Source organism: Bombus terrestris, chromosome 14, assembly GCF_910591885.1.
Source record: "Bombus terrestris chromosome 14, iyBomTerr1.2, whole genome shotgun sequence".
Lineage (NCBI taxonomy): Eukaryota > Metazoa > Arthropoda > Insecta > Hymenoptera > Apidae > Bombus > Bombus terrestris.
The window spans coordinates 7,151,939-7,179,567 of NC_063282.1; the positions used below are offsets into that span (position 1 = coordinate 7,151,939).

The following is a 27,629-nucleotide window of genomic DNA, read 5'->3' on the forward strand; positions in this document are numbered from 1 at the left end:
AGATATTTATCAGTTGTTTTAAAGAACACGAACTCTATATTGCTTAAGTACACTCCAGGTTTTTTTTTTCGAATTTTTAATATTAATGAGCAAATGTTACATACTTCGATCAGTCAAGTAGAAATTGATAGGATTAATTTTTCAGGTAAAAGTTTGAAGCGACATTCTCGATAGATTTCTATTATATACAATAGGCAAAATGGAAAACACTGATAAAATTTAACGAATTTCCTTTGCTACACTTTTAGGGAAATAATAATAAAGTTGATTGAATATTTTTACTACAAAGCACACCTGTTGTTACTAAGCTAACTTTACGTATGTATACATATAATACAATACTAATAACATACTTCACATGTGTTGTCACGCTTTCTTGAAAATTTCAACGGTATCATGAGATAACATATGGACAATATAACTAAACTATGATGTATGTATATACATATATATATATATATATATATATATATATATATATCTGTCACTATGATATTAGATTTGTAATAATGTATGTAAGATAATTATTGTCAAATGTGCGATAAATTTTCTGTTGTCGAAATAATCAGCATCATTGACTGAAATAAAATATTTCATGGAAAATATAACCTCCACCGTTTGTTTATAGAAAGTTGTATCAACACTTCGAATTGCAACCCTCTGTTCAAAGGGTGGTTTAAAAGAAGCACATGGTCGTCATTTAAATTACAAGTACTATAAGAAGAAACTGATATTAACGATAAAACAGATTTTTTTATTACATATAAAATACAAAAAGTAGGTTTTAAATATCTTACCATTTAATTATTATACGTTCGAAAACAACTATGGTAAATGAGTGCCTTAAAAGATCAAGATCCCGATTACGGGCCATCCGATGCAAGTGATGAAAAACATCAACGAATTTACGAAGAAAATGGTATATATGAAATTTTTTATCAAATTTATACGATGTTTCTATTGTATCTAACCTGTTTATACTCCATTTATTTTAATATTAAGAATTATCTTTTTGTAACAACATTACTAAAAATTGAATGTGTACAATGAATAAAATATACAGAATTAATTGTATTTATTTGCATTCGTTTTTATTGTTATTTCATTTTAGCACGAAGCAGTACAGCAAGAAAAATAACTGCTATTATTGAAAGGGAATTTTCCCAGGAAATTAATACAAAAGAGAAAGAAGTTTTAGAGTTACAAGAAAGATTGCATAGAGCATCAAAAATCCTTCATCTTTTGCGTTATGTTATTGTTGCTGACTTTTATAATCGCAAACAGTGTCAAAATTCACAAAATGGAGAAGCAAAGCAAACTCAAATTCATCCTGCAATAAAACAGCTGATTGGTAAATCACCAAAGTTATCCGACAGTTCAATTATTTCTACGTCAACAACATCTAACAAAGACAGTTATTTTACCACATCAGAATCAATTTCGATATACCCATCAAGTACCACTGATGATGCTGTAAAAATAGAAGAAGCTTCTGAACATTATCGATTGGAGAAAAGAAGGAATGAAACGGACGAAGATCCACGACCAAAGAAAATTCCACGATATATTCCACCAAAAAGTGGAGTCCCAGAGTCTCAATGTCCATCGAGAGGTATTAGGCACAAAGTGAGGAAACGTATAATTATTGGAAACATTTCAAAATGGATTCCTCCAGAATGGAGAGAAGATGCTGCTAGTCACAAATGGACCATGTATGTTAGAGGAAATAAAGAAAATCCTGATATTAATGATTTTGTTAGCAAAGTTCGATTCTTTTTACATCCTAGTTATAGACCTAATGATGTTGTCGAAGTTACATCAGCACCATTTTGTCTTTCAAGACGCGGTTGGGGTGAATTCCCGCTAAGAGTACAATTGCATTTTAAAAGTGCTCTCAATAAGCCAATGGATATAATTCATTATTTGAAATTAGACCGTACTTATACTGGTCTACAAACTTTAGGATCCGAGACACTTGTCGATATATGGATCTATTCAGACTCCCGAAATTCTAAACGAAATACGGGTAAAGTAATTGATGAAGATTTTAATGAGAATGAGCATAATTACGATGTGAAGCTAGAAAATGATAAAGATTCTAATCTCATGTCTGATTTTATAAGTAACGGCATAAATAAAACATTAGAATTAGCAGATAAGGGCAGTGAAGTGGTAGTTAAGGAAGAACCCTCAGAAGATATAGAAATTAATGAAGACTTAATAAATGTGAAAAAACTGTTATTTTATATAGAACTTGATCATGATTATTGTGGTTCCAAGTACTTAAATGATTCTGAAAGAAATTTAACTATTGACCATTCATCAACAACATTAACTAATTCATTTTTACATAAGATTGTCACAGTAGATAATCAGCAGAAAGAAGATAGAGAGGAGGTCACTGAAACTAATAACACAATAACAAGTGAACTTTTAATAAATGGATATTTAACAGACTTAAAGGTACAAGAGGAATTAACAAGCACAAGCATACCTTTGTTAGATGAAGTTAATCGGAAAGTACTTCCTCTAAGTTGCTCCAGAGTTCACTCGAACCTTCGTCCTTTGAAAATTTCTATTCCTCCATTGTTTGAACCATCTGGAAATAGACATGTCTTAGTTCTTCAGAACAATAAAACGATTCCTGTAGATATTGCAGGTATGGATTATGCCCGTAATAACGATTCAGCAAAATCGAGGATAAATTTAACTACTTCTCGTGGTATTAGTTTGTTGAAGAAACCTTTAGGCACAGAAACTAAAATCCAAGAACGAGATCCTAATGGAACAAAGGTGCAACAAGGATTAAAGCTTCAAGTTTCTAAAAGTATTCTCTTAAATGTAAATTCCAATGTACCAGTACTAAAGATAGCTGAGAGGAGAAATTCACCAAATGATCTTTCTTTTAATTTTGAAAAAGAATCAACTACTGAACAGGTGTTAAAAGTGAACAATCAAGAATTGAAGGAATTCAAGTTATCACGTCAGAAAATCACTTTAGGGAAGGATAAATACAAGCTCCAAAGTAAAAAGGAGTTTTACGACGAAATTATCCGAACAATTGAGATAGCAAATATTCTGAACGTTCAAGGCCTATTGCGATTCATTGTTAGAAGAATGCCCTTGATAACTCAAAATGCTTCCGACTCCGATTACAGACGACTACATCCTTATGCCTGCACGAGCGAAGAAGAATACTTTAGCTATAGTATAGCGAAGCGAAATGCCTGTGAATGGAATCGAGCAAGGATGATACGATATTTTATGAAGAAAAAGCCATTCACGGAGGAAGAATTATGGACCACTAAGGAAATAATGATTTGGGCGAGATTGCACGGTTATACGCCTCTTTGTCCGAATTTGAGTATTCGGTCAATAAAACAGCAGAAGAGTTTACCCGTTTCCACAATCGCCAAAAGCATTTCTACATGTACACAGCCTGATACTTTCTGCAAGTGGCTTCAAATTTATCCAAATCAATCGAATGATAATTTGCTTAACTCTAATTTACATCAATCCAACGAATTGGACATTGAGGTTGATGTTGTAAATACTGATGTTGCACTAGAAAGCAAAGGATTGAAAGAAAGAAAAGAGCATAAGGAATTTGTAAACACGAAAATTACAGTATTGGAACTTGAAAAGAAAGTAGTGCCGTTTTATGATTTTATTTGTGAAACTGCCAGAGAAATTGGTATTAAGCTAATTTCTGAAGAAATTGTACCCTCTGTCGTACATGGCGCAGCTGGTCGAATGATAATGCGGGTATGTTTTACATATATATATTTTTACATAATTTAAAAATCAGTGAAAAATTAAATTTCCTACATATTTTATATTTTGCTAGGCTGTTGAATGCCTTGCAGAGGATTTAGTCAGAATGTCTTTGGCGAAAGCTTGGGAAAGATGCAGTGATAATGGGTAAATATACTTTTTCAATCAGGCTACTTGTATATATATACATATATTTCGTATAAAATTCACAACTTTTTATGATGCAGATGTCAAATATACCTATTACATACATATATGTATGTATATTATTATCGCGGAATTGTGATAGTCTTTTTTTTCTTTTATTTATAGATATCCGAAGGTGATCGTTTTGGACGATGTACGTGGAGCCCTTCTAAGTCGTGAAGAATTTGATATTTTTACAAATCACGGATTAGGCTCAAAATATCGGTTAACGGCTACAGATTAGCTTAGAAAAATATAAAATCTAGAGAATTTAATGACTGAAGGAATATTTAATATTAAGGAAATTTAAAAAGTTCTGCCGTATTTAACACTTAAATAACATAGGTCTGCTGCAACAACGTGCTCCAATACAGTTCCGATAACGGAAGCCTCGCACATGTACAAATTTATAATTTTGAATAAAGTATATGAAATTTTGTACGAATCAGTAGGTTCAATAAAATTTAAACTAGTTTCTGACCTCTTCACTGTTATATCTACATATAATTGAATTAACTTCAATCATGCCTTATCTTTTATATTTTCTTTCGAACATGTATACATGTATTTAAAAAAAAATTTAAAAGCGAGATCAAATATTAGGTAGCAAATATCAACAGATTTCTCACGAGAATTTGTTTACTGCACAATTGATGTCCCGTCTATCGCATAATAACGTAATCATTTTCTTGTAGAGCCGCTTGCATTTCTACTAACGTGATATCTTTTAATCGAGGTGACATGGGAACGTAATTAGACTCATCCGTTATTCTTTGGAATCCCAAATTATTTTTCTCGATCCGTACAGAGTTTTTATGAGATGTTAAAGGCAAACTACTAGGTCCAGAAGCCCGAATATCTTGCAACCTTAAAAAGATATATATATATATATATATATAATATAAATAAATGTAATGTTAAACAAGCATAATATTGCATGAAGGAAAACTGAACGAATACAAACCTGCTTCCTTTCATGGACTCCGAAGCGCACCTCTGACGTGGAGGCAAAGGTGGTGGCTCTTCCGATAGTCGATTACAAAAGAGATTCTCCATATAAAAATTTGAAGCAGCTACTGCACTCATGTCGGATTCATCTGGAATTTCTTCATAAATTCCAGAAGTTGCAGAAATATCAGAGTATCTTCTAACATGATAATGGCCATATGGTTCTGGTTGATAAACATCCTCATTTATTTTACCAGACATTCTATAGCTTATTTCTTCATATCTTTCGTTAGATTCTCTTCTTTTAGATAATATTTTTAATTCCATTCTTCCAGTTGTTACTGAATAACTTCGCAAACGTTCATTATGGGATATTGCTCTAATATCACCTTCACTTAAGCTTAAAGGTCGTCCATTAGTTTGCTTGTGTCTTGGACCACGGCCCTGAGTTACCAAATCTTGCAACAATTTACCAGCTTCTAAACAAAACAAATGTAGTTCACCAATTCCAGCACGGAATTTTTTTGATGTATGAATCACACAAATACATTTAACATCGTCTGGTCGTCCTGCCGTGATCAAATGAAACTGATTTAGTTCATCCCACTCAAAATTCTCTAATGTTTCACCAGAATGAATATCCTTTATTATTACTCCTAGTGTGCTTGTTATCAAATCACCATATAGTCCTGAAAAAAATTCTGGTAATTAAACTTCAAAAAGCACAGATTCATTCTATGAATAATAATTTAAATACCTGTCAACCCTGATGCTTTGGAATGTGGATTGTCAACCATAGATATTTTATAAGATCCTGGTGCAAATTTAAGCTTTCTAGGTCTTAATAGCTGTCTAATATTTGCCATCCACCGCTGTGACTCTGTCTCTGAATTACCAGCTAAATAGAGCAATGGTTTCCTATCTTTGATAGGAAATATACCAAAAGCAAATTGCTTAGATCTAGATTGGGTACGGCAAATAATGGCATCCAATGGTATTACTATGAAATTCTCTTTGTCATTTGATGATGAACTATTATCATTGCCAATACAATAATCAAGATTTACTCTGACTCCTAATTCAGAACCTAGCTTTTGAAAGGAACACCAATGCCTTTTCCAAACTTTCCAAGGGCCTAATGTTCTCTTTTTTACCTTATGAACTTTGGACTTGTTACCACAAAACTTGACATCTAGAAATCCACAGATTTCTTCCTCAGCCATTTCTCTCTCCTTTTCTAAAAGATATTTCATTGTTAATATTTAGAAAACAGTGATCATTTTTACTTTGCATGAAAGGAAAATATTTGTATAATTTGGAAACTACCTAGTACAAGAATAAGCAATAGAAGATATGGTTAACATATTATTTTGTGAATTAATTACCTTAAGCTTATTATCAGATGCAAAAGAGAAATACTTTTTGATAAAACAAAATATAATACAATAAGAAATATCTTTAATTTTCCATAGAAGAGTCAAATCAAGTATTTGGCTACTTTTGATTTCCAATACTAACTATAAAATTTTATAAATACAGAAGAATATAGATATTTACAAAAACGCCCGGGCAATTCAATCAACAGTATTATTTGTATTGTTTACTAACTTGCTCACTCCCCAATCTTAAATTCAGTACTGCCAACAATGTGAGAAATTGATCAGTCAGTTGTTACGAAAATCAGAATTCCCTAAATAAAATTTCTGCTATATGTTCAAATATAAATATTATTAAGCTATTAATAGTGTAATTTAATATAATTTAATAAAAGTTTCCATCAGAAAAAACAGATCGGGAAAGCTTTGTTTAGAAATACAAAACATCATAAAGATTACATTTTTCTTTTCTTGCCATATTTCACAAGGTTCATACGCAAATATAACAAAATTTTGATCTATGTAATCTCACATAAAGAAATTTACATCCAACGTACATTTTATTAATTTTATAAAATTACAATTTTTAAATAATTTTAGCATTTCAATATGTAATGCTATATACAAAAAATATTTTTGTATTTCTTACATATTTTTAATATGATCAGGCCGCATATTGAAATAAAAAAGCAGAAGGAGTTCTAATAGGAATTAATTTTCGATCACCATATGGATTAGTAACCACATAATAACTTCTTCCATTGATAAATTGTTGTTTTTTTTGTATTAAAACATTGTCAGGATGTTGATAAATTGCCGGAGGACTTCTTTTTAACATCATCATATAATTTTGTGCTGGAAGATTAGTATTTAAAGGATTTTGTGGTTTTTCGTTTCGACCACAATAAGGCAAATAGCAGCATGCTTTTCTTTTACCATTCTGTACTCGATACAATATAAACGCGTAAATAAATTCAAATAAAAAGATAATTGCAGCAATTGTATATCCACCCACGACAACTTTGTATGTTAAAAGAAGATCAGTATTTCGCAATTGTCTCTCGCTTGAACGAAGATCAACTGGACAGATTTCAGCTAATGGCAGATCTTCTTTCTTCGTACGATGTATGATACCGGTCTCTATTAATCTTAACAGCCTGTAATTTAAAACAATAAAATCTATATTCAAAAAGTTTCTATAAAGAACTCACTTCTATTACAATATTCCATTAAAAAAAGATGGGAATGTAAATAACCATCTTTATTTTTAGTAAAACTTAAGTTAGTAGATTGAGTCCAATTAAAACTTACAATCTATTGATACGTTTTTCAAAAGTTGAACCATGAGGAAAACCAAAGGCACGGCTGGTTATTAAAATGCTACCAGGCATTATAACATACGTACAACGCGAGTTATGTTGTAAATGATGACGCGTTTTATTCATGTAATCTTTGAATATTAAAGTTTGCAAGTAATGTGTCTCTGCTAGGAAAAGTCTTTCTAAAAAGAGAAAGTGAATCAAATGAGAAAAATGAGTAGAATGGTATTACGATCGTTTCTTTATATGTATATTACGATATTTAATACATACTGGTAGTAACTGATTCTAAAATAGCTCTTGAATGCTCATAATACTTAAAAACACCTTTTCCTTGCAATTTGCTTACGTTCAATAAACTCAAATCGTTTTCCTGATTCTGAAAACGTAACAAGATTTAATATATTATTTTTATACGTTAAAATGTTTAATATTATCAAAAAATAATTCAGTTTAGCATTAAAATCTTAGGAAGATCGCTTTACATCTTACTTGAGAAAGAAGAAAATCAATCGTTCGTCCCTTATAGGTGATCCAACTGTATCCCTTGTGAACAATATCTTGTAGGGAACTAATAGAGAGCGTAAATTGAGGCTTTGTAAGAAACGCTGTGAGATTTGCCGTATAAAAGGATGTCAAAATCAATATAAAAATCCACCATGTAGCGAAAAGCATTCGTGTTGAATCTACAACTCCAATTACAATTTTTAGAAATTGTAATGATAATGTACTTAAAATTAATCAATACATTTTACCTGTTGTAGCAACAATATTCGTTCCTTGTTTCAACAGAGAACTATAAACGAACCAGAAGCAAGAGGGCAAACTGAAGTTTTCAGAACTTGGATCGTGCCATAATTTTGCTCTATATATCAAAAGATTAAATTAAAATTTATATTAATTACTGATTATATTAGTTATAATAATTATTAAAAAGTTTTTCAGAAACCTCATACTGGCGAAAAGATAAATAATTGGCCCCACAAAAATTAATGACACTAAAACTAATAGCCAGACGGTTCTTTCGAATGGTGCCAGAAGACCGGAACCTGTAGCTGATTCCTGAGGTCTCTTCATCACAGCAGTTAATTTCGTTTCATCTAGTGGAGCGCTGAACGTACAATATTGTCCGATTTCCGGTAATACGGGAAGGAACGCAACAGCTACGTCTACTTTCTATAAAATAAAATAGATTTCCTTAACAATTAAATCAATTATATTACAAATTAATAATACCTAAATAATACCTTCTCGTAAAGTAAACCAAGAATACCGCTACTTTTATCACCCAAAATATGTTCTTTTGGTGGAATGATGGTATAGGTGAAATTTAATTTCGTACTGAGTAAATCAAAAATGTAAAATGCATATCCTTTACCAACCCACTTTCCATTTTCTTCTACAATTCCTGAGAAAGGCATGTCCTACAAAATAATAAACATATTGTGCATCTTTATAATTAAAAAAGGTAAAAAATATGCTGAATTTTGGGCCTAACTTACATTCCAAGATGTTACTGTTAGTTGCGACGGCATTTCTTCATTATTTGTATTATTTGTCACATTATCTATTAATAGAAAATAATGTAAAGAATAATTAGAATTATTTTAAAACACTTTTATTTTATGAAGATAATGACGACTAACATATTAATCGATTCATTTGCGCTTCTAACTCAAACATGGAGAATAATTAAATCAATATGCTTTTTGAATTAATATACTTCATCAATGACATTTAAAAAATAACGTATAAGGTATTTGATTAAAAGATAAAGAAAAGAATTCTGAAAAGGATGAGAATATAATTTAAAAATTAACATAATTTATTGTATTATTATTTAAAAAAGCGTTGATCATATTTACGCACCTTCACCATGAACATACCGAGTATATTCTTGAATGAAAAAAGATGCTATAAGAAGTAACAAATAAAGAGTGTGCATCCTTTAATCTAAACTCGAATTACATTGATCTTAATCGATTCTAATTTAATGATCGTATATTATGTTATAGACAATTATCGCTTCCACAATAAAACTAGCACCTATGTAAATCGATACTGACGTGCAGGTCACATCCTGGCTAATAGTGACCCGACCAACGTTTACGTAGTGACTGGTATACGCATTAACGCCTTCGAGTAGTATAAACATGAAAATCGACCCGCTTCTAATAACCTTGCAATCTGCTCATAGTAATCAATCATTCTTCCGATAAGTTCAATTGTTTCGTACTTTCCTAAAAAGTAATAATGAGTTATAAATTATATGTCACATTTTAAAATGAATAGAAAGAAAGAAATATCTATGATCGATAGCGGCATAATTATTTGGAATTGGTAACATAAATTACTTTTGTCTTCAAGTCTTTCAAATCCAAAAAAATTAATTCTAGAGTGGAGCGCCGAAATTTTTCTCGAACTCAGCAAAATTTTTTATTTAAATAAATAAATAGTAATTTAATTTATCCAGTCACCTCTACTCTCCAAAAAAATTGTTCGCATTAAATACATAGTACATACGAAAGCATATATGTACAGTTGCTCTATATTTGATTTGAATGTTTTATATAATTTAGATTTTTACAATGGACGAGTAATTACAAAGCAATTTTTCAAATGATTAGCCATGGTTCTCATAACTTCAAAAATGATAATTGACTATTCTGTACAACTCTTTGAAGTTCAATGAAAATTACCATGGATGCAGATTTTTAATATTCAAAAATCTGAAAAATTACATGCAGTTAAATTAGAAAAAAGAAACAAATGCGTGCTTTGCTCGTGTATTAGAGATGAAAAAACATACTATTGTATAGAATGCGGTAAATCTATTTGTGAAAATCTTCGAAGCTATATTATTAAAGATTGCCGCCACATATAAAAATTCATCTAAACTACATAGCTATTTGAAAGGATATATGTATAACATAGAGTGAAAGTACACTGAAAGTATATATTTCAATAGATTCTTTTACATAATTTACGTACATAAGTTACGAAATAGTGCAGCATCTGAAAATCCACAGTAAGATTAAAAAGAATATGTATACGTTTCAAGGATGAATTCAAATAAACCATTGTTTCCTATCAATAATGTTCTATTTATAACTTCACAATAAAAAACTTACAAGACATCTACTAAAAATCATATTTCAAAAATCGACAAATGTTTACATCGAGTGTAGTCATTATCGATGTGATTATCGATATGTTAATCTTAAACCTATATGAAGGTAGGCGCAATAAAAGTCGAAGGGTGGGCAGAAAGACTATGGTGAATACGTATTCACGATAGTAGCTTGAGTATATTGAAATGACAACAAATGATTGATATTATTGGGAATGGTATAATATGAGGTGAAAAAGGGAATATATTCCGGCGCGAACGGGAGCGCACTTTGTTGGTAAGTAGCCCGACAAAGCGTCCCGTTCGTGGAAATGATTGTGTATTTGGGACTTTCATTCAAGGTGCTAGAAAAATTCCCTTCTGAATTCCTGTTGGTGAATGCAGGTTATGTGAGCATCGAAACGCGTCGTTATTCACCGTTTTTATTGCATATTGGCCAGGATGGGCCAGGGTACCGATACATGCACAGATAGGCCTGCTGAAGTTAGCGTCATCCGATTTGTATCTAGGAATCGTACTATCGAGGAAATAGCCCCCAAAAAGGTAAAATCACCGGAGGCATTTAATGGGTTCAATGACCCCTAACTCAAAACAAGTCACTCACCATTTACCTTTATTTGTTAACTTACTACTTTATATAATTAAAGTAATCTTTCTTATTGATGAGATGTAATAATTAGACTGTGAATTTTATGAAAAGTCATATGTTTGAGAATATAATTTAAAAAATAGGACTTCTGTGGAACCTTTTTTTTCGTATTTAAGTATTATAGAAAGAATTATACATTGGATATTTTCTATATTTTTTCATGCTAGGTGCATTTTGTGCAATTTTACACTTTCAAATTTCCTACAAATACATAAAAATCTGCAGTATAGCTATAATTTAAATGAATGAAATTAGTAAAACAATTTGATTTTGTATTATTATTTTGTATAATTTGCATATGAAATGTTTGATGATTATGGTTGAGTTATTATCTATCAATATTTTAGAAGGTTTTTGTAAAAATTTTTTTCGTTTGTTAGATAAATGAAATAAAAAGATTATGTATATTCTTAAGTTATTTGTAGTAGATACTTAATCAAATTATGTTTTTAGGAAGTATATACTTGTAAACAACGGGGCTGTGGCAAGACATTTACCAATCAAGATGAATATAAAACACACGAAGCTCTCGAGGCTTTAAAAATTAGGTTTATGTAAGCTGGCTTCATTTGTTATAAAAATTGATTATGAAATATTAGGTAATAGTATAGTATATTAATAATTATATTTATAGCTGTCGAGAACCAGGATGTGGAGAAGAACTCTCTGATCCTGGAAGCATGTGGCGCCATTATCAAGAATGGCATAATAATGAAACAAATGTATTTATATGTCCATACACAAATTGTGGATCTTTACATACAACCAGTATCAATCTAGAAGAACATATCGAAAACTGCCATAGACAACCATCAACGTTGCCCACTGAACCAGAAGTAATATGTTTTGAAGATCCTGAAAATGCAATGGATGAGGAAATTGTACAAAGCACAGAGGAATGTTATGAGAAGAGAACAAATGAATCTTTTGGGATAAAAGTATGTCAGTATGATGATAATAATGAACAAAATCTTCTCAGAAGTGATACTGCACAACAACAAAAAAATGAGGTTTCTCATGATCAAAATACCGCAAATGATAGTTCAAAAGAAGATTATTCTTCCATTAGTGAATCTTTAAATGAAGCAGGCACATTTTCTATGAATGAAAATTTAATTCTAAATGCAGAGAATTTTCTATCTAAATACGAGAGTAACACAAACAAATGTCCAGAACTGCAAAGTGAACATTCCCAAGAAAAAATTAATGTAGTTTATGTAAATGGTGATATTACCATTACGAAAAATACGAAAAATGAAATGTGCAGTATAAATTCTAGAAATCAAGACCACAGAATTGAACTAGATAATCTAGAAAAGATTTTCAGAAATGAACTTGATCGTGATATTTCAAAATCCGAGGAGAATACTATGGAAACAAACAGCAACTGTTCGGATGATGAAGAATACACTCCAAAGAAGCAACGTATGTCTAGGTACAAGCAAGAAATTTATAAATGTGCGGTTAATGGCTGTGGGAGAAAATACAAATACATATCCCATTATCGTCATCATCAAGATAGTCATAAATTAGCTGCCAATACAATTAGTTCAAATTCTAGTAAATCAATACTGAAATTAAAACAAGGGAAAGCCTCAACGGTCAGTTTTTTCTTGTAAGTTTAAAGCTATTAACATCTACAAGTAAAAGCAGTATCTTTTTTAATTCTTTATATGTAAAGATAGATATGTGTTATTCATAATTTTAAATGCTTTGTCAAATTTATCACATGTGATTTTAAATTCTAGTTTTTATATTGTATCTTTTGCATCTCAGGTAATTACTATTAGTAATAACTATTAGTAATAACTATTACTAATTATTATAAATGTTATCAAAAAATTAATTTCTCTATTTAATTTTATTTTATATTAATTAGATGCAAGATCCCTGGCTGTGGAGCTCAGGTGAGCAATGTAACTGGTTTATGGAAACATTACCAGGACAATCATGCTAATTCAAAACTGCCAATAGTACAAGAAACTGCTAAAAGCAATGAAGTATTTCGGTAAGTTATATTGTCACTTGTTTATGCTTTATATATTATAAAACTACACTTATTTACATTCTTGATTGAATGTTCTTGAATTTATTGCTAGAAATCTGGTTTGATAGATTATTAAAAGAAAACATGTTTCAGTTGTAAAATACCTGGATGTGAATTGGAGTTTAGTACAACACTAATGCTGTACAAACACTTCACTGAAGTGCATTCAAATGGCACTGGTAATAATGCTAGCACAAATACAAAGACTGGGAATGGGAGTAGTTTTCATTATACTGAAATATTTAAGGATGATACTACTAACCCACAAACAAATTTTAAGACTGACTTTAAAGCAAAGAATAATATTAATGTAAATGACTGTACGATAAGTACTAATGATCAAAGATCATCATCAGTTGTTAAGAAGGAAACACGGGATTGACTTCAGATAAGTTGGTATCACACGTAAACGTGAAGATAAATAATTGTAGCGGTGAATCAGAGTACTTTACCGGGGCCGCAAACATTCGAATTATAAAGTAAATTATTTTTCCTCCTTCTTTACAAACAGTGATGCGTCTGTCCTTTATTCTCCATCTGTTTAACTAGTCACTTTTTATTACGCTTTTATTACTGATTTTATAGGGGACGGCCCTCGTTAACTACTCAAATCTTCGTAATTATAACTTTGAATTATAGGAATGCTAAATAGAGAGATAACTCTAGGGTTATCAGAGTTGTTTTTCTATGAATTTTAATTATTTCAGTGAAGATATTATATGATAAAAATTTCATAGCTTTCGATGTTGAATTAAATTTCCAGATTTGCTTTTATGTAAATATCTAAAAATTACTAAGAACTTTGTAATATCTAAAATTTACTTCTTGTTTACGAAACGGTATTATATTACAAATTTACAATGAAAAAAATTGAAAGGAAGTATATTTTCAATGTTTTCAAATATATTTTACTGTTATTATTGTAATGAAAAACAACATCACAGCTATTATATACAAAGCAAATATTAAATCAACTTATTTGTAATCTCTACATTTTAAAAAAAGATATGAAAAACAACTCGAACAAATTTAAAAAGTTAAAACTTAATATTCAATCAATACAACAGTAAATGCAAAGTAAAGATACAATTCCGTAGATTGATAAGCCTAGTGCGGCAAATTTAAAAATAAAATTCTTGAAGCAAAAGACCGTTTACTGCAGTAATTTGTGCGCGTGTTAATATAAAACTCTTGACTTTCCATACTAATTTTTACTATTTTATATTATTGTATCGTTTTAATGTAATTTATGTTAGATCATGTCGTAGTTATTGTAGTAGATATTGTAGGTAAATAAGCATTACGTAGCATTTTCATTTATATGTCTGTACATTGAAAAATAAAGTGCAATAGTAAGTTAAAAAGGAGGTTCCATTAACTATAGAATACTTTATTATTTCATTAATTGAAATATTTTATTTCTTACACACAAAAGACTGTGTATGATATATACATATATTGTATGTATGTAATCTAATCTCAATTTGAACAAAAATACCCTCCATATTGCTATCATTATATCTTTTAGTGTGATTTACTATGTTTGTTACGTTATGGTTTATAAATTTAATCGTTTGGTGTACAGCTCAGAAACAAAATTTTCTTTTAATAATCGTCGATGATTTAAGAACTGCTTTAGGATGTTATGGTGACGCTAAAGCGTATACGCCAAATATAGATCGTTTAGCGACAGGAGCTGCCATTTTTTCTCAAGCATTTGCTCAGGTTAGTATTAAGCTAATAGTAAGAAATTAATACCGAAGCTTATACATCAATTAAAAAATGTATATATACATATAGTAACGTCTTTTTAGCAAGCATTGTGTGCACCAAGTAGGAATTCATTTTTAACAAGCCGAAGACCAGATACACTTCATCTTTATGATTTCTATAGCTACTGGCGAAAAGATATTGGCAACTTTACAACATTGCCCCAACATCTAAAAAATAATGGATATATTACTAAATCAGTGGGAAAAGTTTTTCATCCAGGTTTTTAGTTTTTAAGATGCGATATGTGAATATAAATTGTTTTACATCATTTGATATGATTATGGTATGTTTCACAGGAATTAGTTCAAATAATTCTGATGATAGCCCTTATTCATGGTCAGAAACTCCCTTTCATCCATTTACAGAAAGATATAAAGATGCTCCAATATGTCAAACAAATATGCAGATACTGCCTGCACAAAATCTTGTAATATTTGTGATATAATGAGCTATTATTTAAAGAGTATTGAGAAGATTGAAAGAGATAATGATACCTAATAACATTACAAATTTTGTTTTTCATATTTTAGTTATGTCCCGTTAAAGTTTCATCAATGCCAAATAAAACATTACCAGATATAGAAATATTGAGGGAAGCTAAAACTTTTCTATCTAATCAAGCAAGAAATAGTAGTCCTTTTTTTTTAGCAGTTGGATTTCAGAAACCACACATACCATTTAAATATCCAAAAAAATATTTAAGTATATTTAATTATTATGATTAATTATTATCATAATCATAAAGATTTCTAATTAAAGAAATCATTTTTATAAAAAAAAAATATTTTGCAGAAAACCACCCCTTGCACAAATTTGAAGTACCTGAACCTTATAAATGGTCAAAGAATGTTAGTAGTATTGCTTATAATCCTTGGAATGATTTAAGAAAAAGGGAAGATATTGCTGCTTTGAATCTTAAATTTCCATGGGAAAAAATACCAAGTATAATTAAAGTGATATGTAAAAATTTATTTTTTTGTGTGTAATGCACAAAGATATATGTTTATTTCTTTTTAATTTTTAGAAAGTTTTGCTCGGTTAATTATTCAATCATATTATGCATCTGTAACATATATTGATGATTTAATTGGTACATTAATAAATCATTTGGAAAGGTTGTCAATTCGAGGAGATACTACTATTATATTAATGTCTGACCATGGTGAGTTGAAAAATCTTCCAATTAACTATTATCTAAATTTTTCTATCTTTTAAATTATTATTCAATTTTTTACAATTAATATTTATGTAGGCTGGTCACTAGGAGAGCATGCGGTATGGGCTAAATATAGCAACTATGATGTTGCTTTAAAAGTACCATTGATAGTATCAATACCTGGGCTTACATATGAGAAACTAAAAGAAAATACAAGCGTAAATAATTCGTCAAAAGGGAATCAGATATTTATAGATTCAATAGTAGAATTAGTTGATATTTTTCCAACAATTGCAGATTTAGCAAATATCTCAATACCTATTTGTTCAAGTGAAAGTATGCAAATTACCTGCAGCGAAGGAATTACTTTTATACCACTTATAAGAGCTGCTTTAAAAGACGAGGTATTATTAATTTACAAATTTAAATTTTATAGCCTTAATAATATATAATTGTTGAAACTGTTTATCTTAGACATTTGTAATAATTTATAGTATATAATATTTATAATATAGTATAATTTATAGCCAATATTATGGAAAAAGGCGGCGTTTGCACAATATCCAAGACCAAGCATTGAACCTTCGATACATCCAAATAGTGATGAACCACGTTTAAAAGAGATTAAAGCAATGGGGTATACTCTAAGGACAAATAAATATCGTTATATAGCATGGTTATCATTTAATCCTGAAACTATGTCACCAAATTGGAACAATATCATTGCAGAGGAATTGTATGATTACAGTTATGACAAGGGTGAAAACCAAAATGTAGCATTTCTTGAAGAATATGCCAAATTAAAGGAAAAATTAAAAATTTTATTGCAACATGGTTGGAGAAATATTTTATCAGCTAAATCTAATTTTTAAATTATAATTATACTTGTTTAATTAATTTATTATCACTTTACATACATTTGCAACTTTAAATCAAATAAACTTCATATTTTTGTACATAATTGTAAACAATATAAAAATTACTTATTTGTTTAATATAAATTTATCATTAAATTAATGTTAAATAAATTATATAGTTCATTAATACTCTATTTAAGTAATCTAAGTCAGTATAGAAGTTTTATGGTTAGTATGAATATACAGTTTATAAACACATATTTGTCTGTATATATATATATATATATTTAAAAGTTTATCAAATAAAAAATGCCATTGTTCAAGTAATAATTTTATACTAATTACTTATAGCAACAATATTATTCAGTTTCATTCAATACTGATACTACCATAATACAAATATAACATACTAAAAATGTAGATGAAAGTATAAGCGTTTAGGACAATATATCAAAGCATTTTTACACTATATAAAACAATATAAAACTTTACATTGTATAATTTTATTCATTCCTCTTGATTTTTATTTTTGTTATTTACTGTCGTTGATATAACCTGAAATTGTATCAAGTAAATTTTACATTTAATAAATATTTAGCTTTAATTCCTTGTTAATGTATGCATGTTACCTCTACAACATCATCATCAACATCTCCAGATCTAATATCAGTAATCCTATAATCTTTCTGTTGATTGGTCAAATTCTTAATTCTATTCGGTACTGAATAAGATGTTTGAGGCATATTGGGTACCGAAGTTAAGTTTGGATTCTAGTATTCATAAATCCTCAGTTAAATTTTATACAAAAAACATGTTTTATATTCAAACGTTATCAACAGGAAAATTGTAAGTTATTGAAATACCTGATCGATTATTGAATTTGCGTTATTGTAGAAAGAATGTTGTTCCATGTAATTGTACATATTTGTTAATACATTAGCAGTCATCAATTGTTGGGTTTGTGGTGTTGCATTAGGATACTATAAAATGTAAATTATTATAAGAAGCTAATAAATATGAGCAAACTATTTGAGTTATTGATGAAAAATATCATATTCTTACATCCTTTTGAAGAAGTATTCGGAGTTTTTCATAATCCGTGCCAATACTCAATGGTGGCGGTATCTTATATTGATTTAACATCATATTATTTGCGAACGCCATTGAATATGATGGCATTGTTGGTGGTTTTCCTTTCTTTTCCTCTTCATATTCTAACCAAGCTTGCTTTCTTTCTTCCTCATTCAGTTCTTCCTCTGCCTATTATTAAACAAGATTATTAAGAATATTTATTTTGAGACAAGCAAATTACTGTATTATGTAGCTACAAGTTACTTTATTTTCCAAAAGAGAATCATGTTCGTGATAGTTCTCTACAAAATTTTTATATTTTAAAAATATTTCTGCTAATAATCTATCTTTAGGCAAATTCAGAGTCGGTTTCTCTCCGTTGTTTCGTTCAAATGTGTACAATTCATTTAAATTTTGATTGCTATAATGACGTTCTATTTGTTGCTCATCGACGACTCTACAAGAAAGTGATAGTTTTGTCACTTGTCTATTGTAGATCTTTTCTTCCATCGTTCCAGCTGCTAGAAATCGATAAACGTAACATGGTTTCTTTTGACCAAATCTGTAAATTATATATATTTCAGTAATTATGAAATCTTATTATTATTAATCACGATGAATTAGAATTAGAGACACGAACCTGTATACACGAAATATACTTTGGACATCATGAGAAGGATTCCAACTTGCGTCAAAAATAATAACACGATTGGCAGCGGTTAAATTAATTCCCAGTCCACCTGCTCTGGTTGAGATTAGGAATAATCTTGCTCTTGTATTTGATGGTTCATTAAATATTCTGCACCATGCGTTTCTATTTTCAGCGGATGTTTGACCATCCATCCGAAAGTAGTCCAACCCCAATGACCAACTTCCAGTATGTCCATCTATATATTCCGAATTTTCACCGTTTTGTGTTGTGTTATCGATTTTTTCAAGAAACTGCTCGATTAGAGATAATGAATACAACGATTGTGAAAATACCAAGCTAAAATAGTTAAACAATTTTTAAAGATAGTATGTAAATTATTGTAGACTTTTCTAAAAGTGATATAAAAAGCATACACTTTGTCTCCGATTTGTTCACATTCCTTCAGGATTCCAAAAAGAAGTATCAATTTGGAAGAAACTCTCATATCTTCAAAATGTTCAAGTTTAACAAACTGTAACCACCATTCCTCTTCTTTCTTTTCAGGTTCTTCAGGAATTATTTCAGCTTCTACATATAAAATAATAAATATCATAATAAAATAATAAGTAACACAATAAATAACATATAAAATAAGAAATAAGAACAAAATATATATATATATATTTTATAACATATTAGTTTAACGTAAATATAATCTTACCTGGTCTATTATTTTTGGAATTAGTTCTTATATTTTTTGTAATATTTGTATCAATGGTTACAATATCATCATCTTCTTCAGTACTCATACTGGTCGTAGTCTCTATTTCGGCATCGTCAATAAAGTCTTTTAAAGAACCCTCCGAATCACTGATTTCGAATTTTTTTTCATTTATCTTTTCTATCTTTTCTGCATTCATTCGCAAAACCAAAGGATGTGTCCATATTCTTTGTAATGATTGAAAATCTGCGAAAAGAGATCCATTGGCATTGCGTATTCGCCTGAAATAGAAAATATATATTAAATTTTGAAATTTCATTAAAAAGTCATTTCACATACCTTGCAAAATTATCCAAATAATGTTGATACATATTAATTTGCATTTCAGTTAGACTGACAAAAATTACATATTCCTGTTTCGGTGGTAAAAACGGTGTTAGTACAGAATAATCAAACCTTTGTACACAGCCCTTTAACATCTTATGCAAAACGTATGCTCGTTTTTTCATTAATGTAACATCATATTCAGTAGAATCATCAAATTGACCATTAGTTATTGGATTCCCAAATCTGTTTAAAAATTCTTTCTTCGTTCCTAAAAGATTTGGCTTTACAAACTGTACCATACAGTGATCTGTAATATATCAGTTACAAATGTTTAATCAAACGAATACTGAATTATTTATATATATACTTATTTAATATTGATCAAATTTTACATTCTATCAAATTATTTTGGAGTGGTGTTCCTGTAAGTACAATTCTTCGTAATGTTTTAATCTGTTTCATTGATTTACTGAGAGCAGTATCCTCATTTTTTAGTAAATGTCCTTCATCGCAAACTACGACGTCTGGACCAGGATTTATTAAGTACTGTAAAACTGCTTCTTTGATATTCTTTCTCATTTTATTATTTGTGCCACTTAGATTCCTAAACATTTCATAGCCAATAATGAGTACACCACCAGTTCTTTGCCAGCTTTCCAATTGAAACTTTCGTTCTATATTTTTCTTTAATCTTTAACAAATTTATCAACAAATATTATATGACCATTTGTTCATCATTACCTTAAATGTACTTGTAAATATATTTATGGAACTTACTTAGTCATTTCGTAAATCTCGATGTCATGTTCTATATCCTTTAACCAATTCGTAAATTCATTTACCCAATTAAGTACCGTGCTCAAGGGACAAACGATCATAATTGTTTTAACACCAGTTTTTTCATGTGTTAAAAGTGTATGACCCAAGGCAATTACTTGAAGAGTTTTACCTAGTCCCATACAATGTGCAATTATACATCCAGATCCGCTAGAAGAATTTACTCTTTCCAATGATTCAAAGCATGCGTCCCACATGAATTTTATTCCCTCAGCTTGATGGGGTTTTAAACGCTTTACTAAATTTTCATGGACAGTAACCAATTCCTCTTTTGTTTCAGGATCAAAATCCAATACCAACTTATCTACTTTTTCTTCGCCAGCCAATCTTGCTTCATACATCTCATTGTACTATAATACAAAATAAAGAAATACTTTTTATTCATTCTTATGGAACAGAAAATTAGTTAAGAATTAATTAAAAATATGTACCAATTTTTGTCTCTCAGCAATACGTTTAAGTCTTTCTTCCTCTTCTTTAGCAGCTTGCTTAGTATCACTTGTAACTTGCTTATCTTTCATTACTTTTCGAATATTTTTACGACCTTTTTTTCCAGGTGTTCCTTGAGAATTCGTAATATCAAGGTCTTTATCGTTATTTTCATCACTATTACTGGATATATTTTTAATGCGTCTTCTCTTTGGTTTGGTTCTAAGAATTTATAAGGAATATATATGTATAGGAATGTAAAACCCAACATATAAAATTACTATAAATTTTTTTATACGATTTTCTATAGAAATTGATAGCTTCATACAAAAGGAAAGCATTAAAATAAATCATGGAAAAATATACAATAACTTGCGAAAATTTTAAACCACTTATCAAATGAAAATGTTATTTGTTTAAATGTTATTTTATGAATGAATGTAAGAATATACTGAGAATATTATTTTATCCTTGTTGTTATTTCTAAGAAAATATGTAATTGTAGAATTGGCAATTAGTTTTAAAAATATATAAAAATAGTCTTAAATAATTCATATTTGCTCAGCATAAATAATTTTTTGCTCAGTAGCAGTAGTTCTTTTGGATTTATAAAATAATTTTTTAATAAATTCAGCACTATATTACTTTAGTAGAATGGTACCTCAAAAATTTTTCTTTTTGAATGTTTTTTTCTCCCTGGCCCATTCTACATAATCTCATATACATTGTAAAAAATATCTAGACTAGAACATTGAACAATTTTCAAACATTTCTAAATCATGTAAAACTGTAAGTGAATAACACGATGAAAGAAATGTTTAAAAATTAATTTTCATGTAGTAATCTGTGAGCAACCTCTACACATATGTATTTAATTGCTGTTACAAAATCAGTAACACTGATGGTATAAAGCTTTTGTATAGTATTGTATATATATGTATAAAAAATACCTTTTCTCTATAATCGAAGAGTCAGAACCAGATGATTTATGTGTCTTACGTTTATGCATCTTTTTTGGCTTTCCTATTGAAGAATCACTATCTGAAGACATATTATCTTCTGACATGGCCGATTTATTTGATTTTGTATCAGAATTTATCACCTGCAGATCTGAATCAGAATCTATAATCTGTCTACGATTTCTTCTTTCGCGTTTTACAACTTTGGTAGCTGAATGTCCGCTATTTCAAAAAATATCATGGTTTATTTAATATATTACATGGTTTATTTATTAATTAACCATGTTAAATAACTCACATATAACTTTCTTCTGCCTTTTCTGTCCCTTTTTGTTTCTTATTCCATTTTTCTCTTGCAACATCAGAATCTGAATCAGAGGAGAACTTCATTGTTAATAGTTTATTTCGCCTCCATTTATTTTTCTTCCATTTGTCATCATTTTCCTAAGTATAATCGAATTAATTAATATCTTAATCTAAAACAAATTAATTGTCATCTTAATTGTTACCTTATCACTACTCTTTTTTTCAGCTTTTTGAGTTGATCGTTTTGGAAGATCCTTTGATTTAGTTTTACTTTTGTCCTCCTCACTGTTACTGTTTTCAGAAGTAGATTCTTTTCGTTCACCTGAAATAAGATATGTAAAATTTAATTTTATAAATAAATTTAATATGTAATGCTAATAAACAAGAAATGATATTAAATTTAAAAGGAGCTAATCTAATATCTACCAATATCTGAGTCGGAAGAATATAAAAGAGCTTTCTTAGTAACTGCATCTGCTTCCAACATTAATTCCCTATTAGTTTGGAAATTAGCTCGTATTTTTGCGATTGAAATATCATTGTTTATATCAGAATCTTCCCCTATATTTTCAATTATATCAGAATCTTCCTCTGCATTTTCGTTTTTCAAATGATTCAATAGGGAATCTTCAATTTCCTTTACTTTAGTCTTTTTTGCTTTTCTAGATAAAGAACTTCGTGTCGAGCCAAAAGTATTTTTACGATTGTTTTGTAACCTATCCAAATCAATTAGGCTGCAAAAATAAGTATATATATATATATATATATATATATATATATATATATATATACTTATATATATATACTTATATATACTTATATATACTTATATATATATATATATATATATATATATATATATATATATATATATATATATATATATATATATATATATATATATATATATACTTATATATATATATACTATATATATACTATATATATATACTATATATATATATACTATATATATATATATGTACTATACATACATATATATATACTATATATATATATATATGTGTACACACACACACACACACACACACACACACACACACACACACACACACACACACACACACACACACACACACACACACACACAATAAAATATATATAAGTAAATATATAAAAGTTTTATTGCAAGTAATGAAAAATAATTTTTTTGTTTTGTACCTTCTAAGCTCTTTATTCTCTAAATATTGTCGAGATTTTTCTAACGCATTCTTATACTTTTTAAGAGCATTTTCTGGTAATTTTTCTACAACAACTTTACAAAACATTTTTAATTTTTCATCTGACCCAGCATAACTTATTTTAGGTAAACGTGGTGGTTGTCTAAAATACAATGCCTTTTTGTCTTTTGTAAGATTTTTATCTTCATTTTTATTTTTCTTTGAAGAAGTATTTATTATTAGTGGTTTTAATTTAATATCATTATCAGAACTTGAATTTTCACTACTGTCACTGGAATAATGTTTCTTACTTAAATTTTCTTTTTTATCACAAGGACTCATAGAATCATCTGAATTTGACTCAAGAAGTGCATGTTTAGCACAAACTTCTTCATTAATGAGTTCATCAAGTTTGTTTAATGAATTATTTTCATGAATAGAATTACTCTGTGTCTTATCTTTTCCTTCTTTTTTATCACATTTTATCTTTTTTGATTGCGATATGTCTTTTTCCTTGAAACTATCATTTGTGCCGAAACTTTCAATAAATTTTTCATTCAGTGATTCATCATTTGTGGGTGTTTCTGAGTCCGATTCTAACATTACCTTCTTAGCTTGTTCTTCGGCATCAATATCATCTAAAACGTCATTTTTCTTTTCTTCAGTTGATTTTACAATTTCATCAGAAAAAACTAATTTAGATTTTGCATTTTCAATTTTAGTAGGGCACGAGTTTTTATCTTTATTATCATTATTTTTTTCAAGTTCTTTTAATTTTAAAACATTTTTATTCCTACATTCATCTCTGGCTTCTATCAAATCATTAAAGTCTATATCTTCAGCTGTATCTTCAAATATATCATCAATGGATTCGTTCATAGCATGTTCATTTGTAGATATCTGATATTCTTCAGATGTCTTCTCATTTGCATCAATTACTTTTGTTTCATCTCTTGTATAAGTTTTATCTTCCTGTTTGTTGTCTAAGATGGAAGAGATAATTTGATCACTCTTTTCATTGTCACCTATTAATTTTTCTGAAACTTTAGTTAATGTATTGTTTGTTTTGTTTTTATCAACGTTTATTTTCGTATTATTTGTTCCTTCATCAGAAAATATTTCTTCATTATCACATTCAGAAACTACGCTTGCTGCATTCGAGCTGTTCTCGGATTTATTGGATTCTTCTGTATCCTCTCTCTCTTTTGCTATTTCGTTATCACTTAAAGAACAGTCCTCATGAGCTATGCTTTGTACTTTATGACTTTTACTCCATTCTTCATAAAAATTTGTTAATTCTTCTTTTTGTGCATTAAGTTCCAATTTAAGATTGTTGATCACATTTTTCGATTTTTCTATAACATTAAACGCTGATTCTTGGTATGTTAATTCTTTCTTAAAATATTTCCATTTTACATGTTCCATCTGTATTTCATACTCTGAACAAATCGCCTTAAATTGATTAAAAATTTTCACAACATGAGACTTAAACTGTAAGCTTTGTTCTTTACTGATTCTAGTCTTTTTTATTAACTGTGATGTGGATTCTGGATTTGACTCAGTGGATATTACTCGATCCTTCCCAGCTTTTTTCATAACACTCAAACTACTAAGAGAAATTTTTGATGTTTGGAATTCTTTGCTAGAACTAGAGTCTGCCTCTTCCTTATATAAGTTGAGATCTTTTTGTTTTGACTTTAATGATGAATGTTTTTTTGTCTTCTTTTCAGCAGATTTCTCATAAATTACATCATCTGAATCACTAGAAACTGAATTTCTGGTTTTACTCTTTTCTTTTCTTACATTATTAGAATCAACTTTCTTATTTCTCACAATCTTTTTGTGCCCATCATTTTTTAAATGGTCCTTGCCTTTCTTTTGTTTATGATGAGCAGCTTCACTCTCCTCCTCAGAAGATTCTCTTCTAGACCTTTTTGCTTGTTTTGGTCTGTTAATGCCATCTTCATCAGATGACCTTTCAATTGAATTATCACCTAGGAATTAATTAAAAATAATTTTTCTGAATAAAATTACTACTTTAACTTATTATAATAAACATTTCTAATTTCCTTCTACAATAAACTTCTTCTATTCATCTTACGTGAATTTCCAAATTTATAAAAGAAAGGTCGTACATCTTCAGGAGTACTGGAATCATTGTCACATAATGACCTTATTGATTTTTTCACTTCTTCCACCCTTGCAAGCCGTTCTTTCATATATACTCTATTTTTAGTATCTCTTCTGAAATCAAATATGTGCTTTTAAATTATTATATTATTATCACATTCTGAATATGTTACACAAAAATAAAAATTATATTAATTATACTACATAATTAATTTCACACAATTCCCTACTAAAACTATGCAGAATTAATATATAACAGTTTATTTTTTTCTTTGTATATACTTACTTGAATAAAGAAGACATAGTGAATGACAAAATAGTTCTCTATTTTCAAAAAGACCTTCATTTAAGTATAAAACATTTTTATTTTCAATTTCAGAACCCAAAATGTCAGATTAAACTTGTTATATATGTTTCTGGAAACATAAATTTCTATTTTAACACTCGTGGATTAAAAGAATTTTTATTAATGTCATATCACCTACACTATTATGTCATATTATCTTGTCTATTCTGGTTTTATTAACCATTCAGATTACTTTAACAAATTCACAATCCCCTGCCCCATGTATGGGTCAGTGTATTCTCAACTCACAAGTCTGTTGACCCATCCATGGGTTAGGAATGTTTAACGTTATAAGTCATATAACTCTTGATATAGGAATACCTTGTGTTTGAATTTCTGTGTAGATAATTAAATTGTAAATATTTTACATGCAAGGAATAATTCAAATGAATATTCTAACAAAAATTATTGGAGAAACAAGAATTATTGTAACTAATTAATTGTTTTGAAGCAGTTAATACAAAATGCATGCATATGGCTTTCTTAGATATATGGAAAGGATGTATATCTTTTAGCATGGCCTGTGAATGTGTTAATCTTTAAACATTTAGAGACATTATCTAGTTGCATATTATAGCAATAATAAACAAAGAAAATAAAGTACTTACAACATGTACTTTTTATTTGGTCCTTCTCAAAATTGTAACTGTAAAAATAGTCATAGAATTGAAATAATAGAAAAATATTAAAAATGCACATTACAATTTTCTCTCTATGTATTTCATAACTTCTATTCTAACTTCTAACCAGTATTACTCTTTAATTAAATATTCAATAATTTTAAAATCAATTAAAGTCATCATACAAATGTTTAGCATATTATCTATAGCAAAAATATTGAGCAATCACTTATAAATAAAAGTTGATGTAATTTGCAAGTCTGTCTTTCCACTATGCGTATACTAGGTATGTAAAATTGTTTTAATCTCAAAAACGAAAAATTGTTATTGTTTTATTTTTATAATATTGAAAGTAATTACATTTACGACAATATGACTTTTTTGTTCTGCAAATGAGTACACAATCGCTATTGTCATTTTTACACGTTGATTCTTTAAGATTAAAATAAAGTTAAAAATTTGCATATATTAACTATTTATTATTTACTTATTAACTATTTCACAGGTTCATATTTATATATGTATAAATTTAAATCATAACAAACTGGTTAAACAACATGGAGAGACCTTTTTTACCTGACATTCTTTTATAAATCATCTCAAACTTTCACATATTATTATATTTAAATTAATAAAAAGTATAATATTTAAATGAAAAAATACACGTATAGAAATGTAATAACTGATAATTACTTGAAATTTATACGTATGGTCTTACTGAATAAACCGCCCCCTGGCAGTAGAACATCAAACTATATTTAAGTATGTCAAATATAAATTAGTTAATTGTTAATTTGTATACATATGTTTTTTTATAACAAATAAGAAAATATTGTTACTTACATATTACAAATAA

General features: G+C 28.8%; 6 protein-coding genes across 20 annotated transcripts; 3 read left to right on the top strand and 3 right to left on the bottom strand.

Annotated features, from left to right (window-relative positions):
* Window positions 1–12: 12 nt before the first annotated feature.
* On the top strand, window positions 13–4,440 carry LOC100642705 (YEATS domain-containing protein 2). Of its 3 annotated transcripts, none has more exons than XM_012316396.2 (6): window positions 13–58; window positions 146–318; window positions 629–919; window positions 1,112–3,765; window positions 3,848–3,921; window positions 4,087–4,440. In XM_012316396.2, the coding sequence occupies exons 3-6, from the start codon at window positions 835–837 to the stop codon at window positions 4,202–4,204; spliced, it is 2,931 nt and encodes a 976-aa protein (XP_012171786.1). In that variant the 5' UTR covers window positions 13–58; window positions 146–318; window positions 629–834; the 3' UTR covers window positions 4,205–4,440. The 3 variants fall into 3 exon arrangements, with proteins under 3 accessions (XP_012171786.1, XP_048267761.1, XP_012171784.1); XM_048411804.1 differs by having other exon boundaries at window positions 18–145; window positions 249–433; XM_012316394.3 differs by having other exon boundaries at window positions 18–145; window positions 249–318.
* A 42-nt stretch (window positions 4,441–4,482) lies between these two features.
* Window positions 4,483–6,694, bottom strand: LOC100650860. Its single transcript, XM_003400684.4, has 4 exons — window positions 6,294–6,694; window positions 5,666–6,145; window positions 4,925–5,597; window positions 4,483–4,827 (listed from the first exon to the last, which is right to left on the bottom strand). The coding sequence occupies exons 2-4, from the start codon at window positions 6,129–6,131 to the stop codon at window positions 4,623–4,625; spliced, it is 1,344 nt and encodes a 447-aa protein (XP_003400732.1). The 5' UTR covers window positions 6,132–6,145; window positions 6,294–6,694; the 3' UTR covers window positions 4,483–4,622.
* A 101-nt stretch (window positions 6,695–6,795) lies between these two features.
* On the bottom strand, window positions 6,796–15,315 carry LOC100647788 (glutamate receptor ionotropic, delta-2). 7 transcript variants are annotated; one of them, XM_048411808.1, is made up of 10 exons: window positions 15,224–15,315; window positions 9,473–9,843; window positions 9,106–9,170; window positions 8,851–9,027; window positions 8,553–8,779; window positions 8,359–8,468; window positions 8,096–8,295; window positions 7,877–7,982; window positions 7,596–7,785; window positions 6,796–7,441 (listed from the first exon to the last, which is right to left on the bottom strand). In XM_048411808.1, the coding sequence occupies exons 2-10, from the start codon at window positions 9,546–9,548 to the stop codon at window positions 6,949–6,951; spliced, it is 1,644 nt and encodes a 547-aa protein (XP_048267765.1). In that variant the 5' UTR covers window positions 9,549–9,843; window positions 15,224–15,315; the 3' UTR covers window positions 6,796–6,948. The 7 variants fall into 7 exon arrangements, with proteins under 7 accessions (XP_048267765.1, XP_020722343.1, XP_048267768.1 ...); XM_020866684.2 differs by lacking the exon at window positions 15,224–15,315 and adding an exon at window positions 13,882–14,168 and having other exon boundaries at window positions 9,670–9,843; XM_048411811.1 differs by lacking the exon at window positions 15,224–15,315 and adding an exon at window positions 13,882–14,168 and having other exon boundaries at window positions 8,096–8,211.
* Window positions 10,869–14,793, top strand: LOC105666478 (zinc finger protein GLI4). 2 transcript variants are annotated; one of them, XM_012316404.3, is made up of 6 exons: window positions 10,869–11,010; window positions 11,075–11,276; window positions 11,836–11,936; window positions 12,017–12,997; window positions 13,262–13,390; window positions 13,523–14,793. In XM_012316404.3, exons 2-6 carry the CDS (start codon window positions 11,175–11,177, stop codon window positions 13,809–13,811), a joined length of 1,602 nt encoding a protein of 533 aa, XP_012171794.1. In that variant the 5' UTR covers window positions 10,869–11,010; window positions 11,075–11,174; the 3' UTR covers window positions 13,812–14,793. The 2 variants fall into 2 exon arrangements, with proteins under 2 accessions (XP_012171794.1, XP_012171795.1); XM_012316405.3 differs by having other exon boundaries at window positions 11,118–11,276.
* LOC100647993 (iduronate 2-sulfatase) lies at window positions 14,882–17,713 on the top strand. 3 transcript variants are annotated; one of them, XM_048411812.1, is made up of 9 exons: window positions 14,882–15,154; window positions 15,244–15,421; window positions 15,499–15,629; window positions 15,733–15,904; window positions 15,995–16,144; window positions 16,227–16,364; window positions 16,455–16,762; window positions 16,886–16,995; window positions 17,088–17,188. In XM_048411812.1, the coding sequence occupies exons 1-9, from the start codon at window positions 14,969–14,971 to the stop codon at window positions 17,098–17,100; spliced, it is 1,386 nt and encodes a 461-aa protein (XP_048267769.1). In that variant the 5' UTR covers window positions 14,882–14,968; the 3' UTR covers window positions 17,101–17,188. The 3 variants fall into 3 exon arrangements, with proteins under 3 accessions (XP_048267769.1, XP_012171793.3, XP_048267770.1); XM_012316403.3 differs by having other exon boundaries at window positions 16,886–17,713; XM_048411813.1 differs by having other exon boundaries at window positions 15,015–15,154; window positions 15,230–15,629; window positions 16,886–17,713.
* On the bottom strand, window positions 17,534–27,490 carry LOC100647994 (transcriptional regulator ATRX homolog). Of its 4 annotated transcripts, none has more exons than XM_048411801.1 (21): window positions 27,467–27,490; window positions 26,762–26,799; window positions 26,094–26,223; window positions 25,779–25,921; window positions 23,679–25,671; window positions 22,923–23,230; window positions 22,700–22,818; window positions 22,489–22,634; window positions 22,182–22,412; window positions 21,234–21,453; window positions 20,743–21,152; window positions 20,358–20,656; window positions 19,978–20,272; window positions 19,639–19,919; window positions 19,352–19,505; window positions 18,927–19,274; window positions 18,551–18,848; window positions 18,278–18,475; window positions 18,079–18,195; window positions 17,845–17,985; window positions 17,534–17,770 (listed from the first exon to the last, which is right to left on the bottom strand). In XM_048411801.1, the coding sequence occupies exons 3-21, from the start codon at window positions 26,108–26,110 to the stop codon at window positions 17,723–17,725; spliced, it is 5,766 nt and encodes a 1,921-aa protein (XP_048267758.1). In that variant the 5' UTR covers window positions 26,111–26,223; window positions 26,762–26,799; window positions 27,467–27,490; the 3' UTR covers window positions 17,534–17,722. The 4 variants fall into 4 exon arrangements, with proteins under 4 accessions (XP_048267758.1, XP_048267760.1, XP_048267757.1 ...); XM_048411803.1 differs by having other exon boundaries at window positions 17,534–17,754; window positions 27,350–27,477; XM_048411800.1 differs by having other exon boundaries at window positions 27,350–27,477.
* Between the last annotated feature and the right edge of the window lie 139 nt (window positions 27,491–27,629).